The sequence below is a fragment of the Taeniopygia guttata genome, chromosome 2 (assembly GCF_048771995.1).
Source record: "Taeniopygia guttata chromosome 2, bTaeGut7.mat, whole genome shotgun sequence".
NCBI classification, from domain to species: domain Eukaryota; kingdom Metazoa; phylum Chordata; class Aves; order Passeriformes; family Estrildidae; genus Taeniopygia; species Taeniopygia guttata.
Genome location: NC_133026.1, coordinates 80,793,086 through 80,816,416, shown reverse-complemented (window position 1 = coordinate 80,816,416; position 23,331 = coordinate 80,793,086). Strand labels below are relative to the sequence as shown.

General features: G+C 36.2%; 1 protein-coding gene across 5 annotated transcripts in view; it reads right to left on the bottom strand.

Moving 5' to 3' along the window:
• The window catches only part of SEMA5A (semaphorin 5A), a 324,637-nt gene that overhangs the window by 108,659 nt on the left and 192,647 nt on the right, over nucleotides 1-23,331 (bottom strand). For all 5 annotated transcript variants that reach the window (XM_041714648.2, XM_072924332.1, XM_041714647.2 and 2 more), the window contains 3 exons: nucleotides 20,347-20,632; nucleotides 16,956-17,091; nucleotides 13,606-13,810 (listed from right to left, as the gene is read on the bottom strand). In XM_041714648.2, coding sequence (XP_041570582.1) covers nucleotides 13,606-13,810; nucleotides 16,956-17,091; nucleotides 20,347-20,632 — 627 coding nt within the window. The remainder of the gene's footprint in view (nucleotides 1-13,605; nucleotides 13,811-16,955; nucleotides 17,092-20,346; nucleotides 20,633-23,331) is intronic.

The window sequence follows — 23,331 nt, the reverse complement described above, 5'->3', positions numbered from 1 at the left end:
TCTTCCAGTAGCTACCATGCTAAGAGTTAAATACCTGCCTTTAGCACAGACAATATCCACTGCTCCATTAAGTTAAACATTATAAATTTGTACAAATAACTCCAGTAGTAGGATTTCCAATTAATCAAAAAGTTTAGGAAATAGGGCAATTTGTGTACCATTCCTCCAGCCATTATGTACCAGCCATTTCATGCCTCAAATTAGAATTTAAATCCAGCTCCAGTCAGACTCATCCAAAAATCTTTCAAATAGACTATTCAAACTCTTAATGGAAATTCAGATCTACTTGAGGCTAAGATGCAAAGCAACTGGCAGCTAAACCAAGCAGTATGCCTTTTTTTGGAAGACTATGTCTACAACATTGAAGCTTCTAACTCCTCAAACTGGAGCTTCTAACTCCTGAATCTTCTGGGAAAGACCAAGCGAAAACCTATACTAAATAACAAGTACATGCTGAATTACATGTCTCAGCCACCACATCAATTATGTCTGTTTCTAACACAAAGAAAATTAATCTCAAACTATTAGACAGATTCTCATATACTCTAGTGACAAAGTTTTACCCTTCCTACATCTAGACCAGATGTTTTTTCTTGCCTGACCAAAAAAAAGTAATTTCAACAATCTCAAAATATATATATTTTTAATGAATCATGCTCACTGGCCCACCTTTATCTACTACTTCTATTTCTAATATTATAGAGATTTTTCAGCTTATCAAAGATGTGCCTTGGAGCTGAGATAAAAATTCATAACATTTTGTTGAAGTTGAATATTGATCTACTCGTAACAGTTCACTTCACTTAGAAGTAACATGTGTCTGTAGAATACCTATAAGTGAATGCTATGGCAGCTACCATTTCTAAACAGACTACAGTTGATAAGAAAACATTTATTAATATTTCATTCTGTGATACATTCCTTTTACTTGCTGAGATAAATAATTTTCCATTTTTAAGACTTCATGAAGGGGTATCTTTTATCTAACTTTTATTTACAATCTTATCTAATTATATTTCAATTATAAAAATTTTAGTAAAGAATAAATAAAGAATAATATAAATTAAAGAAATTTTTTATTATACAATTTGGAGACTTGTGAAATCTGCATTTAATTGCCAACTTCTTTTCTCTAGATTTCATGTGTGAAACTATGAAAGAACAGTATTCTGAACAATAACACCACCTAAAGTGAAAAAAAAATTAAAACCTTAAACTTCACTTTTTGTAAAACTGTTTCATTTAACTATAATATTTTAACAGGTACATTTCCCTACTGAAACATCTTTTGTTATGCTGTTTACTTGGCCACTGATTTGATTCCATGACAAATTCAAAACCAGTGACAGTTAGTTACTTTACTCTCCCTCCTAAACTTTATTTAGGAGACAGTAGGACCAAAGACAGAAACGTCTCAGTTGCAGCCAAGAAAAGTTATGAATTTTTTTTAATGCCCTGCAAGGAATAGGTGTCTTCCATGTCCTTAGGGATGTTTTGGGAAGTTACTCCTTAATTAAAAAGACATTGGAAAAATAGTTTAATAGTCCTTGGAGCAGGGAACAAGGCATAATCTCTCTAGCTGAATTCTCTATCTATTTGGTTTGATAGCTGCATGGCCACAGGAACTGTGTGCTTTGCACACACATTAAAACAGTGCCAGTGAGTGGATTTGGGAAGGCTCTTCCCCATCCACAGCAGTTCTTTCTCTCCTAGATCAACCATTCAACAAGGAGGTGCAAGGAATGGCTTTGAACTCTGAACATTGTGAGATTTAAACCTCAGCTCGACATACCCACCACAAATGTTGCTGCCATCCAGATGATGCCAGCAGCAGACTGACCCTCCTCTCTTGTGCTGATGTGTTTATTGCAGAGAATAATCCCTGAGAACTGTATTCAGTTTTCTCAATGCACTGCTACTTGATCACGTCCCTATATAGGATATCACCCTTTCTAATCAGGAAGTTATATTAAAATGTGAATAACAAAACTTTAATTACTGCCATTGGTTTAAGAAATGCTATTTAAGCAGAGAGGATATGGTTAAAACTACAGCATAAAATCTTCAGATGAGTCTTTAATGAGTTGGAGAAAAGAAAGCTGTTTCTCAGGACTTGGCAAAGAGATGATGGACAAGTATTTCAAGCTTGGCTCTAGTACCTCACACTCTTTTTCTTCTTTTTTTTTTTTTTTTTTTTTTTTTTTTTTTTTCCCTTGGGGAGGTGTCAGGAAATGTCAAATAGGCTGTGTAGATCAAGGCATGATTTGTAACAGCACTGAGCAAACATTTCTTGATTTTACCAAACAACATTCTCATTTTGAATTCTTATTTAAATTACTCAAGTTCTGTCTACAAAAGTATCAGTAATAAAAATAAACACAAGGATTATGATGCAACCATCCTCAAAAAAGGCAAATAAAACATTTTTTTGTCCTGCATCACACTAAAATAACTTGGCATATAAAATGACATTTTCTTCCAATTTCGAAAAGGAATGGATTTCAACACTCTCAGATTCAACCAAGAATCTGACAATAGAATACCAAGACCATTTTGGGGCACCAAACCTACAGACAAAACAAAATGTACATATTTATCAGTGTTGCTTGTACATTTATTACTACATCTGAATCAATGCTGACAATATGCACACTAACCTGTGAGCATGTGCTATGAGACTATCATTACCAAGATTCCCATCAGATGTCTTCAGAAGTTTCAAATGTTTTGGTCTGTCAGACATGAATCCTCCTTTTAAAACAATACTATCAGAAAAAAATTATATGATTATGGCTGCTTAGGGCTGTACTTAAGGTTGTACTCAGCACTGAGGTACCTAATTTGCACTTCTAGACAAACTATGACAAGCTAGGCAGTAGTTCAGATACAATTAGCTGAGAAGACTATGACTGACAACATGCTTTTATTCTCAAAATTTTAGCTCCTCAGTTAGATGATAACTAAACAAATCAAATATCAAGAGCTAGACGTGAACAACACCTATTCCAGAGAATGCCCATTTGGCAATATATTGAAATTACATTCCTTTTTTTTTTTGTTTTGGCAAAATCTAGCTTTTACTGCAGTAAAAATGACACATACACACACAAAACACGAAGCCCTGAGGCAAAGAAGACACAGGAGTTCTTATGGTTCTAAACAGGAAACATTACATTTGTCGAGCGATGAGAAACTTCAATATCCTGGATTCTAAAAAGACAAAGAAATAAAACTATAAGGTTGTTACTGGTTGCTGTAATTGACTATGAAACAAAAAAGTCTATATTAATGTCCCATAAACTTCTAATGAAGAGAAAACATTCAAATTTTGAAGAGGTCTTCTAAAATATTTAATCAATATCTAGGACTGCGCTTCTCAGATAATGGAGATTAGCACCTCTCAAGAGTTGTGTAACTTCTAACTAAAGTAGTAGAGTAGGTAATAAATATCGATATTAATTGCAAGATGAAGTAGTTTGTGGGATTTAGGGCTTGATATCGGACACAGAACAGCACTGTGCTTGAAGGAAAAAATTACTGTTCAACAGAAGCACTGGATCCCTGCCAGTCTTCCAAAGTTGAGATATATAAATTCTGCTTGGATCTGACTGGACAGGGAGTGCTTACCACTCCTATGATTTTTTTATTGCCTTACTTTGTACCACCAAAACAATAAATACCTTGTAGGACCCAACACATGCTTTGAATATGATAGTGTTTTCCTACTGAATAAATTTTTCAGTGCCCAGATCAAAGCATTTTGATGAACAAGTGGAGAAAACTATTTGTCAGATAATAACCCACAACATACCTTGCCTGATTTCTTAACCTAGTCATATGTGGTTATTTTCATTGAAGTGTCAGAAAGACAATTGACTACCGTACAGATCCTGAAGCATCACCAACTTGACTGAAGAGGCAGTTTCAGGAACTGTCATATACTCAAACTCATTTGTAGTTTGCATAGCACATGCCCTGTTCCTCAGCTCCTAGATTTGTTCAAATTCAGTACTTACAGCCATATAGAACCTCAGCAGCAATTTCAGCTTAAAACACAGCCTTTGCTGAGAAATACAGAGGGAAAGAATGATGCTGTTTTTTTTTTTTTTTCTAATCATAGCAAATAAGAAATTAAATGGACAAGAAACAGAAACAAAGTTGGAATTAGAAAGAAGAATTTCAGAACCTCTCACTGGACGTTGTTCATCTCATTATTCTCCCTACTATATTAAAGTAGCCTTAGCCATAGTGCATAGTGATGGTATACAATACACACAATCATATCACACTATATTCCTCATATAATGGTCTTGGAGCCAATAACCAGAAAGTCTCACAGAGCTTGCTAGTTGAAAAGCTTTGTGTATTTCCTAGGTATGTCATGTCATGCACTATTCTGGTTGCAGTCATCATTATTCCTCCTAAAGATGTTTAGCCTTAGAACCTAATTTCCAAGGTTTATGGGATAAGAAAGAAAAATTTAAAAACCCTAAAAATTAGAACGAATGTGTAAACAATTAACTCTTTGCTCCAAATATTATGGCTCTTACACAGTGACTTCATTACAGTAAAATGCACAGAACCTAGTCCATGTTTTGTGATATAACCTACAGGTTACAGGATTCTTCACACAAATGCCAGCACACAAATAAAAGCACGCAAAATCAAGACTTACAAGACAGAAAACAAAGTAATTAAGGCATATCTTTATTGAGAAATTCTTTAGCTTGTCAAGATTTGCCATGTCCTATGACCAGAGCAAGGGGGAAAAAAATCCCAAGGATTACTAATGCCACTACTTTTAAATGATAAGTTTTAAACCTCTGGATTTATCGAGGTTTACCAGGAAAAATTATGCAGAATGAAGAAGCTCGTAAACATCAACAAAACCAGGAGTTCAGTAGAATATCCTGTTTAATGACTGCTTTCCTGACAGCTCATAATAAATCTTGTACGTAACATGGAAAAATACTTGTGATCTAACCTTGGGATTTTTAGGGTCAAAGTTGAGTTTCATGTAAGGTTCAAATTTTTCTTTCTCCCCATGATCTAACTATTTCACTTTCTTCTTTGGTTGGCATGGGTTAATTGAGTCACTCCTGTGCATGTCCACCTTAAAAGAAAAGGCTTTTTTTTTTAGTAAAAGGCCCTGCAGAATATTCTAAATAAGATTTAACAACATGTGACAAAGTCAAATCCCTTCAAAGGGAAAGCATTTTCCCCACACCTCTCAGGAAGAGTCCTGGGTACTGTGAACTCGCAGAAGTGCACTGTTGGTACAAAGATCAAATTTTACACCAAAATAAGGCTAATTCCAACACTGTTTCCAAAAGTTAGGCCAAGTCTGTTGATTGCATCTATTGGGGCAAAATTAGAGTTTTGAAGGTAAGCATAGATCATAATAGATCTTAGCTTTGGAGACAGTAGGACAACACTGAGCACCATGTAAGATACCTCTCCTGCTCACAGCTTCGTATTTTTTGCATTAGAATTACCTAATAATAAATGAACATAGGGGTTGTCAAGTCTATTTTCTTCTTCAGGAAGAAGAGGTGATATTTCCAAAAAAAAAAACAAAAAGGAAGAAGGAAAGGCTACTTGGCCATTCTAAGTTTATAAAGCAGTCAAACAGGATTTGAAAGCTCAGCATCACTGTGACAAAGAGGAGCTGTTCTTTTTTTTAATGGAAGGTTGAGACTTTGTCTCCAGCTCTTTACAATCTGTTTCCCTCCCTGGCCCACACATTAATCTCACTCCCATGCAAGCAGAGCCAGCTGTTCTTCAGCCAGTAGCTTCTTCTTGCAGCAATTCTGATTTCCAGTGGCAGCACAGAAGTGCACACACCGTATGCTCTTTGGACATTTATTTATCTGACAGAGCTGGGCAATTATAAAGACATAATGATAATTTATGAACAGAAAAAAAAGCCTTCTCCTACTTAATTTTGTCCCTCGAGAAAACAGAACACCATCTACTTGCAGCAGACAATTCATGAACATGATAACTAAAATATGAACTTTATGAGCAAATAGCGGCAACAAACTAATCAAAATCATGACCTATTTATGGGCTGATTATAACAACAAGAAATGACTATAAATAAGTGCTGGGTAATTTGTGAACCAAATAAAGGGCTGTAATTCTCACATATAAATTGCTGTCAATTAATAATTTAACCAGCTCTAGTTAGAGCCATCTATTTATTAAGAAAGCTCAACAACCGGATCTGGCAGAATTATTTATCTCTATACACAGTGAGATAAAAAGCCAAGAGAAATCAGTGCTGCTGGACATTTTAAATGGATCCTCTGGAGCCCCACAGTATCATTTGTGACTCTGTAGCCCTGATTTTAGATGTAGCCACTCTCATTTAAATGTAGCCACTCTCATTTTAAAACCATTTAGCCCAGTACGGATGACACAATACATAAGACAGGGAAAAAGCAACATTTCTTTTGTTAGATTACACAGAAGAACACAAAGGTTTGCATTATCCTTCTTTGCCTTTAGAGGTGTTCTACATGGAAAATAACATAAATATGCTAGCGGAAATATATAGCAAACTTTCTTAGAAAAGCTAGGATAAATCCCAGAGTGATCATTAGACTCTTCAAGACAAAACCATACAATCTTTTACATCTTTTTTTTTTTTTTTTAACTTTGCAGCAAATTTATTCCTGAAAATATTAAAAATATAAACAAAGTTGTTCCATTCATGACTTCAACTAGGGTTTTCCTTTATAAGAAATAGGTGTCACTGCAAGAGGAGAAGAGAGTAAGGTTATTAATTTCATGGTTCCCTGTTTAACTTTTTGAAATAAATGTTCAAAATCATCACATTGCTATCAGCATGGGTGTCTTCCAACATGCACCACCTTTCCCAGTCAAAGTAACTGATGAGTATCCTTCCTTCAAACATCTTAAAATGGCATTGCATAAGGCCAGAAGGCAACAAGTTACAGGGAAATAGTTTTAAAGCTACTGCAAGGGTGCTTTACAACTCTGTAAAAGCGCACTATACCTTTGTCAAACAAAGGCATAAAAACCAAAACAACTTTGCTTTCTATAACAACAAAAGAGAAATGGTTTTAAAAAAGGGACAACTGTGTGCCACAGTGTATATGCCCCATTATCCAACTGTACTCTGACTCCATTGTTTCTTTTTTTGAGCTAGAAAGGATAAATACATACAAATAGACTACCTATTACTTTCACAGTTGACTTCTGACTCGAATTACAACTACTTTGCTCATTATTATTATTGCATTTATATGGTAATTTCTAGATGAAGAAAGTGGTTCTTAACAGAGATGAAAAGTCTGTATCTCCTTTCTACAGAAATTATCTACAGATTACTTCCAAGAACCTCAATGCACTTAAAATAATGCAGTCAGGAATAGCACCAAACTGGAAAAAATGCAGCCAACTTAAGATTTCTTGCTCTCTTCACCATGTATGAAACATGAAACATATATAGGCATTTATTTTTGCTTATAACTTTCAGGATAGCAAGTGCACAGATACTACATAAATTCTGACATCATGCATATTGAACTGTGAAAGCTGCATACTTTGATCAGAAGCTGTAATGTGCCAGGAAAATGACAATATTTCATCAGAGATGTAACAACACACACAACTTTTATTCTTGCTAAGACCTTGGGTTGTTTCCTAGAAAAAAAATGAAGTACACTGATTACAAACCAAAATTTACAAGATAGAACTGTAACAAAATATCACAGAGGAATCATATCAGGGAGTACTTTGTATCAGTTTACTCCCATCTAGCAAGACAAACAGAAGAATTACAAATTGTTATGATGGCATTCCCAAACTGAGTTTCAAGCAAACTTCCAAACCTCTTTATTAGATTGGGACTAGCTTCTGTATAATCTACAGTTTCAGGGCTTCATGAGAAAAAAATGTTACATTTGTGGATATTTACTACTTGTTTCAATGCTTCTAAAGGCACATGTATGAAAATTTTATCTGCATTTTCCAAAAAGATCTTTACAAATTTCTTCATGAAATCTCTCTACTTATCATTACAATTGCTGTAGTTGTTTCATCAGAATTATTTTTGTCATTATTCTCTGCATTGCTACCTGCAATTTTTAGAACTTCTTTGAAACCTGTTGTAACATCCTCCAGTGACCTTTAAGCCTCAGATAAAACCTGGATTTATGGCATAAAAATTGGGGTTCACTTCAGTGAACAATTCATTCTTTAAATACATGCAATGTAGCCAACAATAAATCTTGCTTCAGGTTTCATACTCTCTTTCTAGGTCAGTCATACCCCAATTTCATCAATGCTGTACTATAAATCCCAATAACTAAGATCTACCACTGGGCATGTAACACTTCTACTCAGGATATAGAGGAGACATTCTCTGTGCAGTGGGACTGAAGAACAGAAAAAAACACGGGAGTTTTTTCACCATGCAGTTTTTAAGGATGGCCTTTAAAGTTTTTCACCAGACAGTGCAAGTATTATCCTTTCTGAACTCCCAAGTTTATTTTATGTTTATAATACCCTCAAACTACATACTACATCTAAAAATTTTCTTATTCATTTGAGTAAATAAATACAATTTGGAAAAAGTCCTCTGAATAAGAGCTACATGCTCTTGATGCAGCATCCTATTTTGAAAAAACATATCAGCAACATTTTTATCCATGGGACACCTAGGCACTTATAATGTAAGAAAGAAATAAAATGGAGGAAAGAAATATGAAGATAGAGGAAAAGGGACAAAAGGGAGGGAAACTAACTATGATGTATTGATTGGAATTTTTTGTTTTTGTTGAAGAAAGAGGCCTTTTAAACTTAGAGAGTTTTAAGAATATTTAGTGTTTCTATAGACTGCTCTACATTTCACGTATTGTTATAGATTATTTTTAGCTCAGGACATCATGAATGCTTTAGTTCATCCATGCATGCTTTCCTTGATCTTCCTTTTTAAATCATGGAAAATTGTTCCAGGGATTTCTTCTTGCCTAAAGCCAGCAGCACAAAATGTGCAGGAATTGATATATCCCTTCATTCTGTGTTAGAAGTCAGTACAGTGAAAGATTAAGATGTTTCTCCAAAGTACCAAAGCATATTTTTTATATAAGCAGAGGCTGTTAAGCCCTAGCATACCAGAATCTCCTAGCAGAATGATGACTTGGCAAAGGTTTAGGAAATGAAGACTGTTGATTCAGCAGATTAATGCATTTGTTTGCTTACGCCCAGTCTCTCCTAAAGTAATACTATGTTTATTTAAGGTTTAATCAAATTAGATTATACTTTTATACTCCCAGGGTCCTTCTCCCCCATAATATTTTTTTATTCTAACAACAGGGTGGGTAGGTGAGAGAAAGAATGCTCTGTTAACTATTGGCCATCTGTTTCAAAAAATGGGACTTCTGCTTTGAACAACAAAGACAGCAGAACATTCATTTTTATTAAATCCAATCTGTATGCCTACTTTTCCACTGAAGCTTTGTGCATTTTAAAAGACATTTTTTGGAGAACATTGGAATGAATTATAACTACAAAAGTTATGTGGTGTACATCTTTCACAGCATGGTTTGGGCCCATCCTGCTTTACACTGCAAAGTGCAAATTGCATACTGACAGAACTTACATCAGAGTTGAATGCACGTTCCTATAGGCAGCAGATAGTGGCAGAAACAATGGCACCTATTATTACATAATTGAAAAAAAATGCCCTTTAGCCCAACCAATTTGACATGATACTAGCATACTATAAGTCCAGGATAATTTAAGTTGGAAAGGAGATCAGAAGGTCTCAAGTCCAACCTTCTGTTTAAAAGACAGCTAGCTTTAACAAACTGTGTTGCTGTCTGGTCTCAAAAACCTCCAAGAACGGAGACTGCAGAACTTGTTGCTTGACTGTCCTAGAAATTTTTTTTATATCCAGTCTGAAACTCTCTGATTGTTGTCTCTTGTCTTCTGACCATGCACCAGTGTGAGTAGCGTGTCACCATTCTCCATGTAAACTCCCTGTACTCTCCCCACAATGCCTTGTCTCCTCAAGGATGAACAAGGCCAGCTCCCTCAGCTTCCCTTCCTAGGGCATGGTGCTCCAGCCTCCAACAGAAAGCACCTCTTCACTGAATTTGCTCCATGTCCTTCTTGAACTAGGGCAGGCCAAAACTGGGGAACAACCTCTTCCCTTGATCTCCTGGCTGTATTCCTAGTAATACAGCCCAAGATGCCATTGTCTGTCTTTGCAGTGATGGTATCCCTTCAGCATGCCTAAGTCCTTTGGATGGCACATCCTCCAGTGTAACTACTGGTAGCCTAGTGGGATGCCACCTGCACACATGATAGAGATCTCCTTCTCCTCCTCCAGGTCATTGATTGAAAAATGTCAAATAGGACAGTACTTGTCTCCTTATAACTTCTACACATCACATTAAACTACCCTCCGAGCCTGACATCCTAGCAGGTTTTAGAGATGCAGCTGCCCACCCATATAGTCCCTATTTCCTAATTTGGATATATGAATATTGTGGGACACAGTATCAAAAGTCTTACTAATGTTGAGGTACTTTCTCCTCATGCACAAATCCAGACGTTTCACAACAGAAAGTAATCAGATTTTCAGATGAGCTTAACCCTTAACCCATGCTGAATGTTCCAAATCACCTTTTTTTCTCCATCTTGTGCCTAGAGAAGTGTGCTCCAAGGAAGTGTTTTCCTTGACTTTCCCAGGGACAGAATGCCCACTAGACTCTTGCTCCCCAGGTCATGGAATCATAGAACTGTTTATCTTGGAAAAGACCTTTACGATCATCAAGTCTGATTGTTAGCCCAGAACTGATGGATCCACCATTAAATCACATCCCTAAGCCCCACATCTACATGTCTTTCAAATACCTCCAGGGATGGTGAGTCCACCACTTCCCTGAACAGCCCATTCTAATGCCTGAATACTGTTTCAATTAAGAAATTTTTCCTAATATCCAATCTAAATCTCCTCTGGCAAAACTGGAGGTGGTTTCCTCTGGTCTTACTGCTTGCTACTTGTAAGAAGAGACTGACCCTGACCTGGCTACAGCCCCTTTTCAGGCCATTGTAGAGAGAATAATGTTCCCCCTGAGCCTCCTTTTCTTCAGGCTAAACAACCATAGCTTCCTCAGACACTCCTCACAATACTTGCGCTCCAGACTCTTCCAGCTCTGTTGCCCTTTGCTAGACACCCTCCAGCACCTCAATGTCCTTCTTGTAGTGCAGGGTCTGAACACAGGTTTCAAGGTGCAGCCTCACCAATGGTTGAGTATAGAATGAAGATCACACCCTGGCCCTGCTGACCACAGTGTTGCTGATACAGGCCAGGATGCCCTTGGCCTTTTTGGCCACCTGGGCACACGCTGGCTCATGTTTCATAACTGTTGACCAGCACCCCCAGGGCCTTTTCTACTTCTCAGCTTTTATTCCTTTGTCTCTGTTTTGAAGATGGAGTATTGTGGTAAAAATTTAATTCAAAATTTTATTTACCACCACTTTTAAAAATGCAAATAAATTAAATCAGAAAAGATGTAATGACATTACTCAGACTGGTAGTAACTGCCAGCCCATTCTTTTATCTCTCCCAAACATACACATACTCTATGGTGTTAGGAGCTTGGGGTAGAGGACATTTTATGTGGGAGTAAAGCTGGACACTGGGGAAATTCAAACAACTTGGGTTGTTTCCAAAATTATTGTTTATTTTCAAAGTTAAGGTTGCTACCTTTTACTTTCTGTTGTTTACAGAAGTAGTGGCATTTTTCTCAGTAATTTTTTACCATATTCAGTTTATGATGAAAACTCAATGCTAACAATGCCACAGTTTCTACAAAAGGAAAGGCAGGGCTCAGGAGAAATAAGATGCTGCACAATTAACAATGTAATGAAATTAAAATTATGAGCTGTAACCCAGAAGAAGGCAAAGTCCCACCTTTCTCCTACAATCTTAATGTATAAATAAATTATATTGTGTAATTTGGTACATCTTGGGGATTTTTAAACTACACTTACACTCCATTGGGGTAGAAGGAATGTTAACAAAATTCACTGTGATTCAGTGAAATACATGTGAAATAGGACTGACTACATCAAGAAAACTGCAAGAATGGGGGTTTTATCATATGCTTTCTCACATTTATAAAGCATACACTGTACACTTGAATCGGCTTACACTTAAATTCAGCGTGTACTGAATTTTCACCGAAGATCCAGCTAAGTACCCTGCTTCCATCAATGATCAAAACCAGACGTACAGAGAAGAATGAAAGTGAAAGGCACAAGGAGCATAGGAGCAGTATCTTTTTCTTAGCAGCATAAAAAGAACACAGAATCACTCCTGAACACAATTTATTGACGGACCATGAAGCGGAAAATTTTAGATCCTCACTTGCTGACTCAAATGTAAATGGTTACACACACCAAGGGAAACTGAAACCTAAAGGCAATCAGAATTATGAAAAATTCATTATTCTTGGTGCTTCCAAGACTGTAAATAATGTGAATATCCACAATGTAGTGATAGTTTCTTCATACAAAATCAATTCAGTGCATATATCTGTAATTCAGGTTTGGTCAGGAGGCCTCTACAATACAAACACCACTTAGCATTGACATGATTTCACTTAAAATGCTCTGATTTACCAACCAGTAGGCTGTTTTGACTAGAACTGGTCAAATCCAAGCATATTTTAACCTATCAAAAGCTTTTCTGTTACTACCCAGCTTTCAAAGAGCACAATGAGACAAACTGAACATTAACAAACCATTGCATTGATTAACTATTCCCTACTAATGTGCATAAACCCAAGTACTTAAGAACAATCCTAAATTTTATGCCTTGAGGCTTTAAACATATTAGCCCAATTTAGTATTCAGTCCTTCCAGTCAATTCAGTCCAATCTATTCAGTCTCAGCTGGGGACACCCTCGTTCAGCAAAACAGTTCTCCAACATTCTCGTTATTTTTAAGAAGATTGAAATTTTGAACCAAGAAGGCAATACCTCTAATGAAGGCAATACAAGGTGGAAGGTTGTTTTTCTTTTCATGCTAAGCTTACATATAAATGTGCAAAAAATGAGGCACAGTATAAAACTGCATAATGAATATCTTAAAAATGAGATTAAAAGGGAAGTTAATAAAATATATTTGAGCAAAAATTTCAGAAATAGAAAGAGTAGCTGTATTTGATATTTACAAAGTTACTTCTTTATCAGAGAGTCCTAAGCCATCTTGTCTTGGGCCCTTAACTTTGTACCCTTAACTAAGTAAATGGAACAAAAGATGGTGAAACTTTGGAAGTCCTGTTTGTAGAATTTCTAACACTTGATTTGATTTACAAGCTTCACAGCTTCAAAGAGAATAGGAAGCATACACCAAAACTGGAGTTCACAAAATAACATAAAAGCCATTCTAATGGCTAAATTGATCTAATCAGAAAATGTTGAAGATAGACAGGTGATTGTGTCAAAGAGGAAAATCTGATGTCCAAGGTACTGTACACTTATTTCATAAGCAATTAACAGCACATTAAAACCAAAAGACCTTGTAAACTTTTGCAGTTATCCCAGCAATGAAGATTCATACCTGTGGCAAGATAGATGATATGGAAAAGCGTGTCCTTGCCCTGCACAACATCCACAACCACGTGGGAAAATCGGCTGTTGTCTTCCATGAAGTAAGGAATTGGAATAACTGGTTGAACAACCTCATGCATTAAAAAGAATTTTTGTGCATCTTGAAGATTTCTCTCAGTCAGATTTGCATACAAACCCTGGTCCATGGTGCCACACTGTAAAGACAGAAAAGTAGCATGACTCTATGTGCCAACAATAACAATACATTTACTCTCCGATTTACAGTGCAAGAAAATAAAAGCAAGAGCATATCTCATAATGGCAATGTGGAATTCGACATTCAGGTCCCATTTTGGTGCTAATCAGACTGTCCAAGGACTCAGGGAACTCAGTTCTCCAGAGGCAGTACCACGGAGGCTGCTGAATTCTAAGCAACCCAGACTTACCAGCACAAGTGAATTATGGAAATATTTTGCTATATCCTATGTTCACAGGGCAGGAAGGAGAAAAACTACCATCCAAAAAATCAAATTACTTTCTGTCTAGTTTTACTTATAATTTTCACAGATCTCAGTGCTGAAGACATAAATTTTCAAAGGAAACCTCATGCCCTATCCCAGCCAGGGTCTGACAGGAATCCCAGGTGAAAGTACAACATGCAGTTCTAATTCTTCTTAGGACTTTGTCTTAAGTAACAAAAATGGACAGTGCAGACAGTGCTCTATTAGATATTATCCACAGCAAAGAATTTTTTTGCATTAAAACTGACCATATTTTAAATATGAAAACTGTGCACTTTTATTACAGGAAAACATCCACTAGCTGCATGGACAAGTTTCAAACATAAATAAAGCAAAATAAGTGGGAGTTAATTTTAACATACTTGTTTTCAACTGAAGACACAAAAGAGAAAGCTTCTTAATGCATGGGAAATTATAAACATTTACATGTTTACTCAGGCATAAATGCATCAGAGAAATAAAGTTCTACTTCACAACATTTATCAAATATTTGAGAGACATGAAAGTCACCATTTTCATTCTGCTTTACTATGTCATAAACTATGCCATGAATTACAGCATGAGCAAAATAATAGTGTGCAAAACTGTACCAATTATATTTTTTTATTGTTACCATGTTTTCAATCATGAGTGGTTGTTCCAAACCCAAAAATACTAAAAAAATCAAACAAATTATTTCATCATGGGAGATCAGATCATGAAGAATAATAAATTAGCAACTGGCAGGAAACAGTTACTTGCTCTGTATGTAGCAGAGAAGAAAACAATGTTCCTCAAAACTGAGACTCCAACAGTATTCTAAAATGGGAAATAATTCATTAATATAAACCAGCCTTGGAAATACAATGATGTTACTATATCTACATAGCAGTAGTCTTCCTTCAAATCACAGACTTCTCTCTGTTGCTACTGAGTACCTACTCAGTATATATGAATACTCAGAGGATAAATCTACTCCTAGGACTACACAAACAGAATTTCTGATCCTTTATCATAAGTACTCTACCAAAGAAAAGTCCTTTCTCAGAACAAAACCAATGACTCAGTCAATGAATATATCTCATCCATATGAAGTGTGTACTCTAAAGTCACAAAGTCAAGTCACAAAAATTGGTTAAAGCTCTAAGCATTAGACTAGCTTCTAGTATGCATCACTGCTGCAGCTATGGAGCCAGAAATGTAGCAGAAAGTTATTCAAGGGAACAAAAAGCAGCATCAGCAAAAGAAGAGAAGTTGGACATTGGAGATACCTAGAGATTTCAATACTGTGCTGTAAAAGACCACATTAAAGGTCTTATCACTAGCTCTGCCTTCAAAGCTGTTTGCGGCTCAGTGAGATATGATACAACTGTTGCCACTGTTCTTGTAAATTGGATGAAGTACCAGCTGTATTAAAATCAGCCAGGCCATCTAAGAAATAAATTTCAACACCTGCCTTGACTGGGACTTGGAGACGTGCACTAACAGTACAACAGAGACCTAAACTGGTTTTACACAGCTATCAGGCTGTCATGTTTCTTTGTAAGTACCATACAGTATGGGCTGCTCTCACAATAATTAACACCACATTAATGCAAGGTTTGTAGGGAGAGTTTAGTAAGTTTTATTGGATGTGCTTACCTAGTCAGAAAGGTGATAGGATTTCCACATACTAGCATTTTTTCATGCTTTCTCCTTCAAAAATATAGGCTCTCTTAGACCCTCTTCCTGTTGCTATTTTGACAATACAAATTTTTCTACAACGGGTTAAAATTTGTATTTGCATACAAATACAGCCTACTTCTGCAGGCTTCTGGCATACTTAGAGTCTTGTCACTTGGCTGATGACAAACATACTACTTAGGAAAGATACCATGGCTCCAGTCTATAACCTGTGCCTTATTTTCCTTCATTTGCATAGATCAGGAAGTAATTAAAACTACCTATAATCCCCAATGGGTGATTCTTTTTCATGCTAGCAAAGATACTTTGACTCTTACAAGCTAGGGAAGGCTGTTCCAGGAGCAGAATTGAACTTGTGAAATTGCATTGAGATTAAGGGAGGGTGAAAAGTGGATAGAGGTGACTACACTTAAATACCTTGATGAAAAGCTATCGTTGATAATCACAACATTACTGCTGCTTTTCCTTCCACATCCCTTGTAAGAAGCACACTCATTAAAATTGGTCTAGTAGGAGTGGTGACTATGCAAAAGATGAAAACAATGCATATGTGCTTACTGAAATACCCCTTTCTTTTTGCAGAATTCATCTAAATGACCCACCTTGGACTAACTGGTTTTCTACTGTCAGCCAGCTGCAGATTACTATACCCTCTGAGGCCAAAAACTTCAAATGAGGAGAAGAACATGTCACAAATCCTTTTAATCTGACTCTTCAGGGAGTGTGAACTACCTTGCACATAAAAATATATAAAATTTTGATCTCTGCTGCTTTACCACCTCCCTCTCACTTTCTTTTTTTCTGCCAGACACTGTTCCATTTTTTAAGTCTTAATAGCACAAATACAATGTAAAAGAGAATAGTTGTTTGATCATACTTCAAACAGGAGTTAATGTCACCTAGACAGACAACTATAGAGTTTTATTTTGACAGAAGATTGAAGTCTCCTACCCTTCAAAGTACATCTCTTTTTCAATTAAAATAATTTTGTGAAAGAATAAAATTAATATTAAATATATTGAAATAAGGGGATCTCCAAAGTACTTTTTAAAATTTAGGGTTTTTTTCAAGATCTTAGGCTACAACATAGTGAAAAACTGGATTTATAATTTATGAACCATACAGTACTTTGAGGAAAGCTCACATAAAATATTGTCCTTCTCCCACGTATTCATACCTGAAAATTAGGGTTAGGATTGGGATATGGAAGCCAAGCAGAGCGAGAGTTCTCCTGGTATTTGAAGGGTCCATTAAAGGCCTGAGTTATGGCACTCAGATTGAAAACACAAACTGCTGAGGCTGCTATGCTGTTCCTGCAAAATAAATAAACACATTAACCTATGTAATAACATTAAGTAGTCAAATTGCTGAAAAATAAATAAAAAAGGCAGTAACTCTTCAATCCTTCAAGTAATTAATGAAGCAGATATGATCAGCCAGGAGATGATATCTCAAGATAATGATATATGATGAGCTGATTAAGCATAGTCATTGCATTAAAAATATTTGTCAGCCCTACCAAGAAGCTGGTGTGGGGAAAAACTCAGATCTTCATACTTTCTGCTGCTGCTCTAATAACATACTGCACTTCTAATACCATGAGACACCTCTTTTTTAGGTACAAAATTCAGGAATATATTATTCTCAGGGTTCAATAAAGTTTCTTCCACACAACAAATGGCTACATGACATAAATAAGGTTTTACAGTGTCTATGTCTCTAGATCCTACGGAATCCCTGGACAAGACACGTCCACAAAAATCCTGCCTTCCAAGAGATGTTGTTATTCCAATAAGAATGCAAGTTGCAGAAACCCATCAAGAGAAAACAACTTGGACTGCTTTCAAAATATCATGTTAAAAAAATAAACATCAATAAATGGCAGCTGGACAAAACACAGTCTCCTGGGTTTGCCTTGAAAATGTAATGTATAAGGCAATAAAGCAATTCTGCATAATGTAAAGAATATAATCTAAAAACTATGAAAGTTCCTAATATGGAAAGCTGCATTGTTCTTTTCCTCATTTTGAGATAATGGAATAGATAAGGAAGGTGTCAATTGCACAGGTTTCTTGCTGCAGCTAAAACTGCTGGCCAGTGATCCACACAGCATTCTTCTCTGTTTTCTTTTTTTTCCCCCTATTTTTTTTCAAGCTTATCCTGGAATTTACACAGGGCTTAAGAAAACTTACTATAGGAACTCCATAATGATGGGAAAAAAAAAACAAAAACCAACAACTGAAAAAAAGAGTTAGGATATATGGATTAAATACCAGGACAAAAGAGCAATTTGCTTTCTTATGCTTGTCTCTCTTATTTCAAAGGAAGCCAAAAGGAAGCCCAAAACTTCATGTTCCATGCTTACAACTTCTGCAGAATCAATCATCACTGGAGCTGATAAACCCCTTCTTATATCACTAAATGCATCTAACTAATATTAACTGTACGAATGTTTTCTTGAATTTCATGAAGTCCTACGAGGACATGAGACATTTATAGATATTTTTGATAGTCTGAAAGAAACAAAATCTGCTTTTTCATGCAGCAGTGGCTATAGTGAGTTGATAGTCAACCACATATAAAAGGTGCAGGTTTGGCTGTTAGAGAAATGATTCCATTTTTCCCTCCACAAGTATATTAAACTATACTAAAAAACATTTAGGTCCAATAAAGTCATTGTAATTCTGAAGATATTGAGACTGAAGACTTATGAATGCCACTAAGTTATATCTGACGCTGTTACATTAATAGAAAGGAATATGTTGTTCCCTGTCATAGGAAACACTTGTGCTTCTCTACTGTCACTTGCAAGCCAGAAAGGTGGATCATATGAGTTCCACAAACTATCTTTGAACAGGTAGTCAGCATGGGGAAGTAATCCTGGCTCTAAAATATTTCAAAAATGTCCAAAAATTTAGTTACAACATTTGATGGCAGGCCTTTTAATAGAGTAACAGAAAAACCCTTCCCTCAGAGAGTTGTAATGAATTCGTTCCTCTCTGAACAGTTCATCTCTCTTGGACGGTCAGAACATTGGGCAACAGGGGAAGACAAAAGGAGAGGCAGGTTTAAAATACTGTCTACTTTAATGTGGCAAAGGTAGCCTTAACAATAGCAAGTCCATTTTTCAGAAGAGTCAGGAAGCATCAGGAACATCATTGCCCTCCCATAGCCAAAGCACCACTGATTTTCTAGAGCAGAATTTCTCTGCTCAGGCTTTTCATGGCAGGAACACATCTAGGCAACTTTGACTTCTCAAGTAAGATCTGGTTGAAGAGTGATGTGGATGCCACCTGACAAATACCTGTCTTTTAGTAGATGAACAAACTAGGAAAACAGAACAAGATTAAATGTACCGATCAAAACAACAGCAAGTTTTCTTATCCCCAGTAATCTCAAAGTCTCTGCTCTCTTTACATAAACAGTGTTTAGATTCCATACATTACTCCATTGCAGAAACAGGCTGAGCTCATCATCCGATCATCCGATGTCATAGTTAGGAACTGCCACAGCCTGGTGCAAGCATGTCATCACTAGTCTTGTTCACAGCCTGAGCTGCCAACCCAGGGGCAAGCTTCAGTCTGGAAGATGCCTAAATGAGCTCCAATTCATCCTCACTGTCTAGAAGGCATAGGGATTACAATTTTTTGGCATTAACTTGTGAATGCTTCCACCTGGTTAATGGATATTTATACAAGGTAGGTATCCCTGTGTTCAGGGGTGCCTTGCCTAAGTTTTAGGTGCCTAAAGACCTTTTAAAATTCTAGACAAAACTGATTTACACAGAAAGACAGTATAAGAAGGTCGGAGATTTGGAACTCAAAATCAGAAATTATTCCATGGCCTGAACATTGGGCTGCACAGCCATAACACAGAGGCTGCTCTTGCTGAGCAGCATTTGAACAAAAGTCATCATGTTTAAATTTAAAAGGACAATTCTGAGATGTCTCTTTTTTTCTATATCTATTCAACTTTTTATTATTTAACAAACTTGAATTTTTAAGACCAAATTGCACTTTTATTTTACCTTACTGATAAAACAGGTTCACTTAAAATCAGGTTAAATTCTTGGTTTGACCTTCAAACTTGCATAAGGATATGTTTGGACTATATTAAAAGACCAAAGAGCACCTCTTGTGCCGTTTTGGGTAAGATGAGTTCTCTATGACATAGTCAAATTCCATCATGTCAAACTCATGGTTGTGTCACATTACAATTATAAATAATTGATTTCAAAAATACATCATGTGTTTATGTATTAAAATAGTAAAAATAAAAACTAATTACTTTCTAATAATAAGTAAAGAATATGACAGAATAGTTTCAAACACAACTGGCTTCCTGCAGTAAGGAAATATTGAGAATTAATTTCTTCTCTTGTGTTTTCAACAATTAATGTGGGAAACATTTGGAAATTATACTTTTTCACAGAAAACAGTGGATTGGGCAAAACATTAGTTGGAATTTATGATGTTTACTTGGTATACGCAGAAGAGAGTAGCTCAGAAGTTCTAGGTTTTGCCATCAGAAACAGCAAGAAAATAAAATATATTATTCAGTCTACTTACACATTAGTGGTAAAAATTCCATAGATCAAGTCCAGTTCTGGCAGGAAGAAAGTACTCTGAAGTTCATTATAATAAAATGGAATTTCTCCAGGGCGAGAGCAGTTCAGACGAGCTTTCATGAAGGTAGTCCAGGTATCTGCCAGCACAAACTTGCCACCAATATCATTTTTACACACCCGAGCAGCACGTGAGAAAACTGTTTTCCCACAGTCGTGTTCCACTGCATTTTCCCGGAAGAAGAAGTAGGTAAAATTCCCAATATCATAAGATGACACAAAATTTGGTTCTGAAAATAACAGAAGGAAAGATCATTTATTGCCTTCTTGTGATATATGCACTCATACTAACGTGGAAGTTGGATTTATCTTCAAGCATTGTATTTAGATAAACACACTTTTTAATATTCTTTAGGGATATGGCACCATAACATCTGAATAGGCCAGCTCATGTCCAGCTGGGATTATGAGATACATGACCATGATACACTGGGGTTGGCTGGGTAGAGTTAATATTTTTCATAGTAGCTAGCGTGGCACTGTGCTTTGCATTTATGCTGGAAACAGCACTGGTAATTCAGGGATGTTTTTGTTATTGTTGAGTAGCATTTACACAGAGCCAAGGCCTTTTTCTTCTCACACCACCCCACTAGCACAAAAGCCAGCTGAGCTGCCATCTGGGGTCAAACCAAGACACGTGACCTGACAGGTTTTGCTCTAGGTGTCTATAAAAAAAGACTGTGCTGGGAAAACTTGGCCCAGCTCACTGTATTCCACCATCAAAAGTGTCTCGGAGTTTTCATTCTTCACATAAGGGCAGAGTGAATTCTTACAATGTAATTGCTTTATCTTTTAACTCTGTTTCTGCTTTGCCACCATTCCATTACTTCAGATGAGCAGGATAACAGGTGGTAATTGATGGTGAGTAAAAATGTGCTCAGAGGCAGTAATTAAAAGAAAAGAGAACTACACAAGAATATTTGATGGTAGGATAACTGCATTTCAACCCTATCTTGCTGAATGCTTTTAGAGCATTACAGATTTTTTTTTCTCTTATTTAAAACTAATAAAAAAATAATCAAAAAAACTATCAAAAACCTGATGGTGATGAAGGAGAAATTAGAGAATATGTAAGAAATAATCTGGAATGCAACAGATGGCAATACTTCTTGAAAGGACAGGAAAAAAAGGAACAGTGGATACCAAAGACAAACATGTGGTCCATTTCCTGTAAGGATTACTAGAACTGAGGAAAGTCCATGACCTTAGAAGAGGCTGACAACTTGACAAGTTCTTAAAGGAAATATAAATTCAATACACGGACTTGTGAAGAAGAGCCCCACTTGTGCAAAGAACCATTTTAGAACATCGATACCTCTGAAAAACAAGAAAACTTTTTGTTTCTCATTTCCAAATTTTATTTTGAAGTGGGAAAAAAATTAAAAAACTGTTTTAAAAACATCTGTTGAGAGGAAGAACTTCCAATAAAATTAATAGATGAACATTTTTTGACAGCACTAATGTATGGAAAAAGGTTGCTGCAATTCAATGTAAGAATTCTACAGGAGTATCTCAAACCTATCATAGTTTTGGAGGGGGCACTAGAAAAGCAAGCAAGCTGGCACTGCCTCACAGCAGTCCAAACTTCAGAAAACTCTTTTTCAAAGACAGACCAGATCCCAGCTAATGTGGCCTCTTGCACTGCTTCCATCTCTATCTGCTGTGCTGAGAGTTCCCAGGGCAGGTTTTTGGCAGTAGTGATTATGAGCTGCCTCAGATGTATGAAGCTGAGCAGATCCAAGCTGAGCAACCCTCACTCCTCCCTGTAACTTTCACCCTCTATTTTATGAAGTGCTTCCTTGACAGCAGTCTGGAACACACCACATTTTTTCCACATTCAGAGCTGCACAGGTATTTTGCTGGCAGATCACAACCCAACAATTTTAAGAACATGGTGGTGCCCCGAGCCCTCATAAGTTACATACTAACAGTGTATTTGACTTTAAAAAAAAGAATAAAAAAGGCAAAATAGTTGGACAAGACTCATATCATAAGAAATAAAATTACACTGACAATATACAAAGAACTAAACCATTAGTAATGTTAACACTATTAGAACCTTAAATCTTCATTTTACATCTGTGACAAACTTTCATTACAATAGAGATTTTGGTTCAGAAGCTTCAAAAACCTACTGTGCAAATACTCAAAATCAATTTGATCCACCCACAAAAAAATATTTTGTACAAACATTAAAAAAGGGAAGCCCTGCCTTGCCATCAGGCTTGAAGATAGTTCTCACTGGAGGCCCACTGATATAAAAAGGTCTCTACACTGGCACCATAGAATCTCACTGCAGAGTTAAAAAAAAAACACTATTGGAAGCACTCAGTGTAAGAATTGATGAATTGAAAAAATAAAACAAACTTCACTAAATATAGGAGTAAAAATAATATGAAATGCATTCAGAATGTATTTGGGGTTCTTGAAATGTCAACTTTTCAAATGACAGCATTTTAAAGTTGCACTGATAATCATAATACATATATAAAAAATAACATGTACACATATTTCATTGTTTCAAAACTGAGAAACAATATACACATCTGCAAACACCTATACTTTATTGATAATGAACCGATGAAATTTTGACCTGCTGTTGAAACTTGTGAAATCTGCTTTCATTTGTATGAAATGTAATAATCTCAGAGTTACCTTAGGGAATTCAGTGGATATGGAAGGATTATCATGTCAGACTTAATCTCATTCTCTCTTTGGGAAAAATTAACAGGGTCACCTCAAAACTTCAGAGGAAAATGTAGCTTCTCAGCTAGGAAAAATCAATTCTTATGTGTCCAACTATTGTGCTGTGAACTGCTATTTGTTGACATGGAAGCTTTACCACGTAAGATTTTAATGCAGCAAATGAAGTGAATCTCTTGTTTCATGCAGACTTTGCAAATAGCTCCTGGAAGGGCAAACACATCTA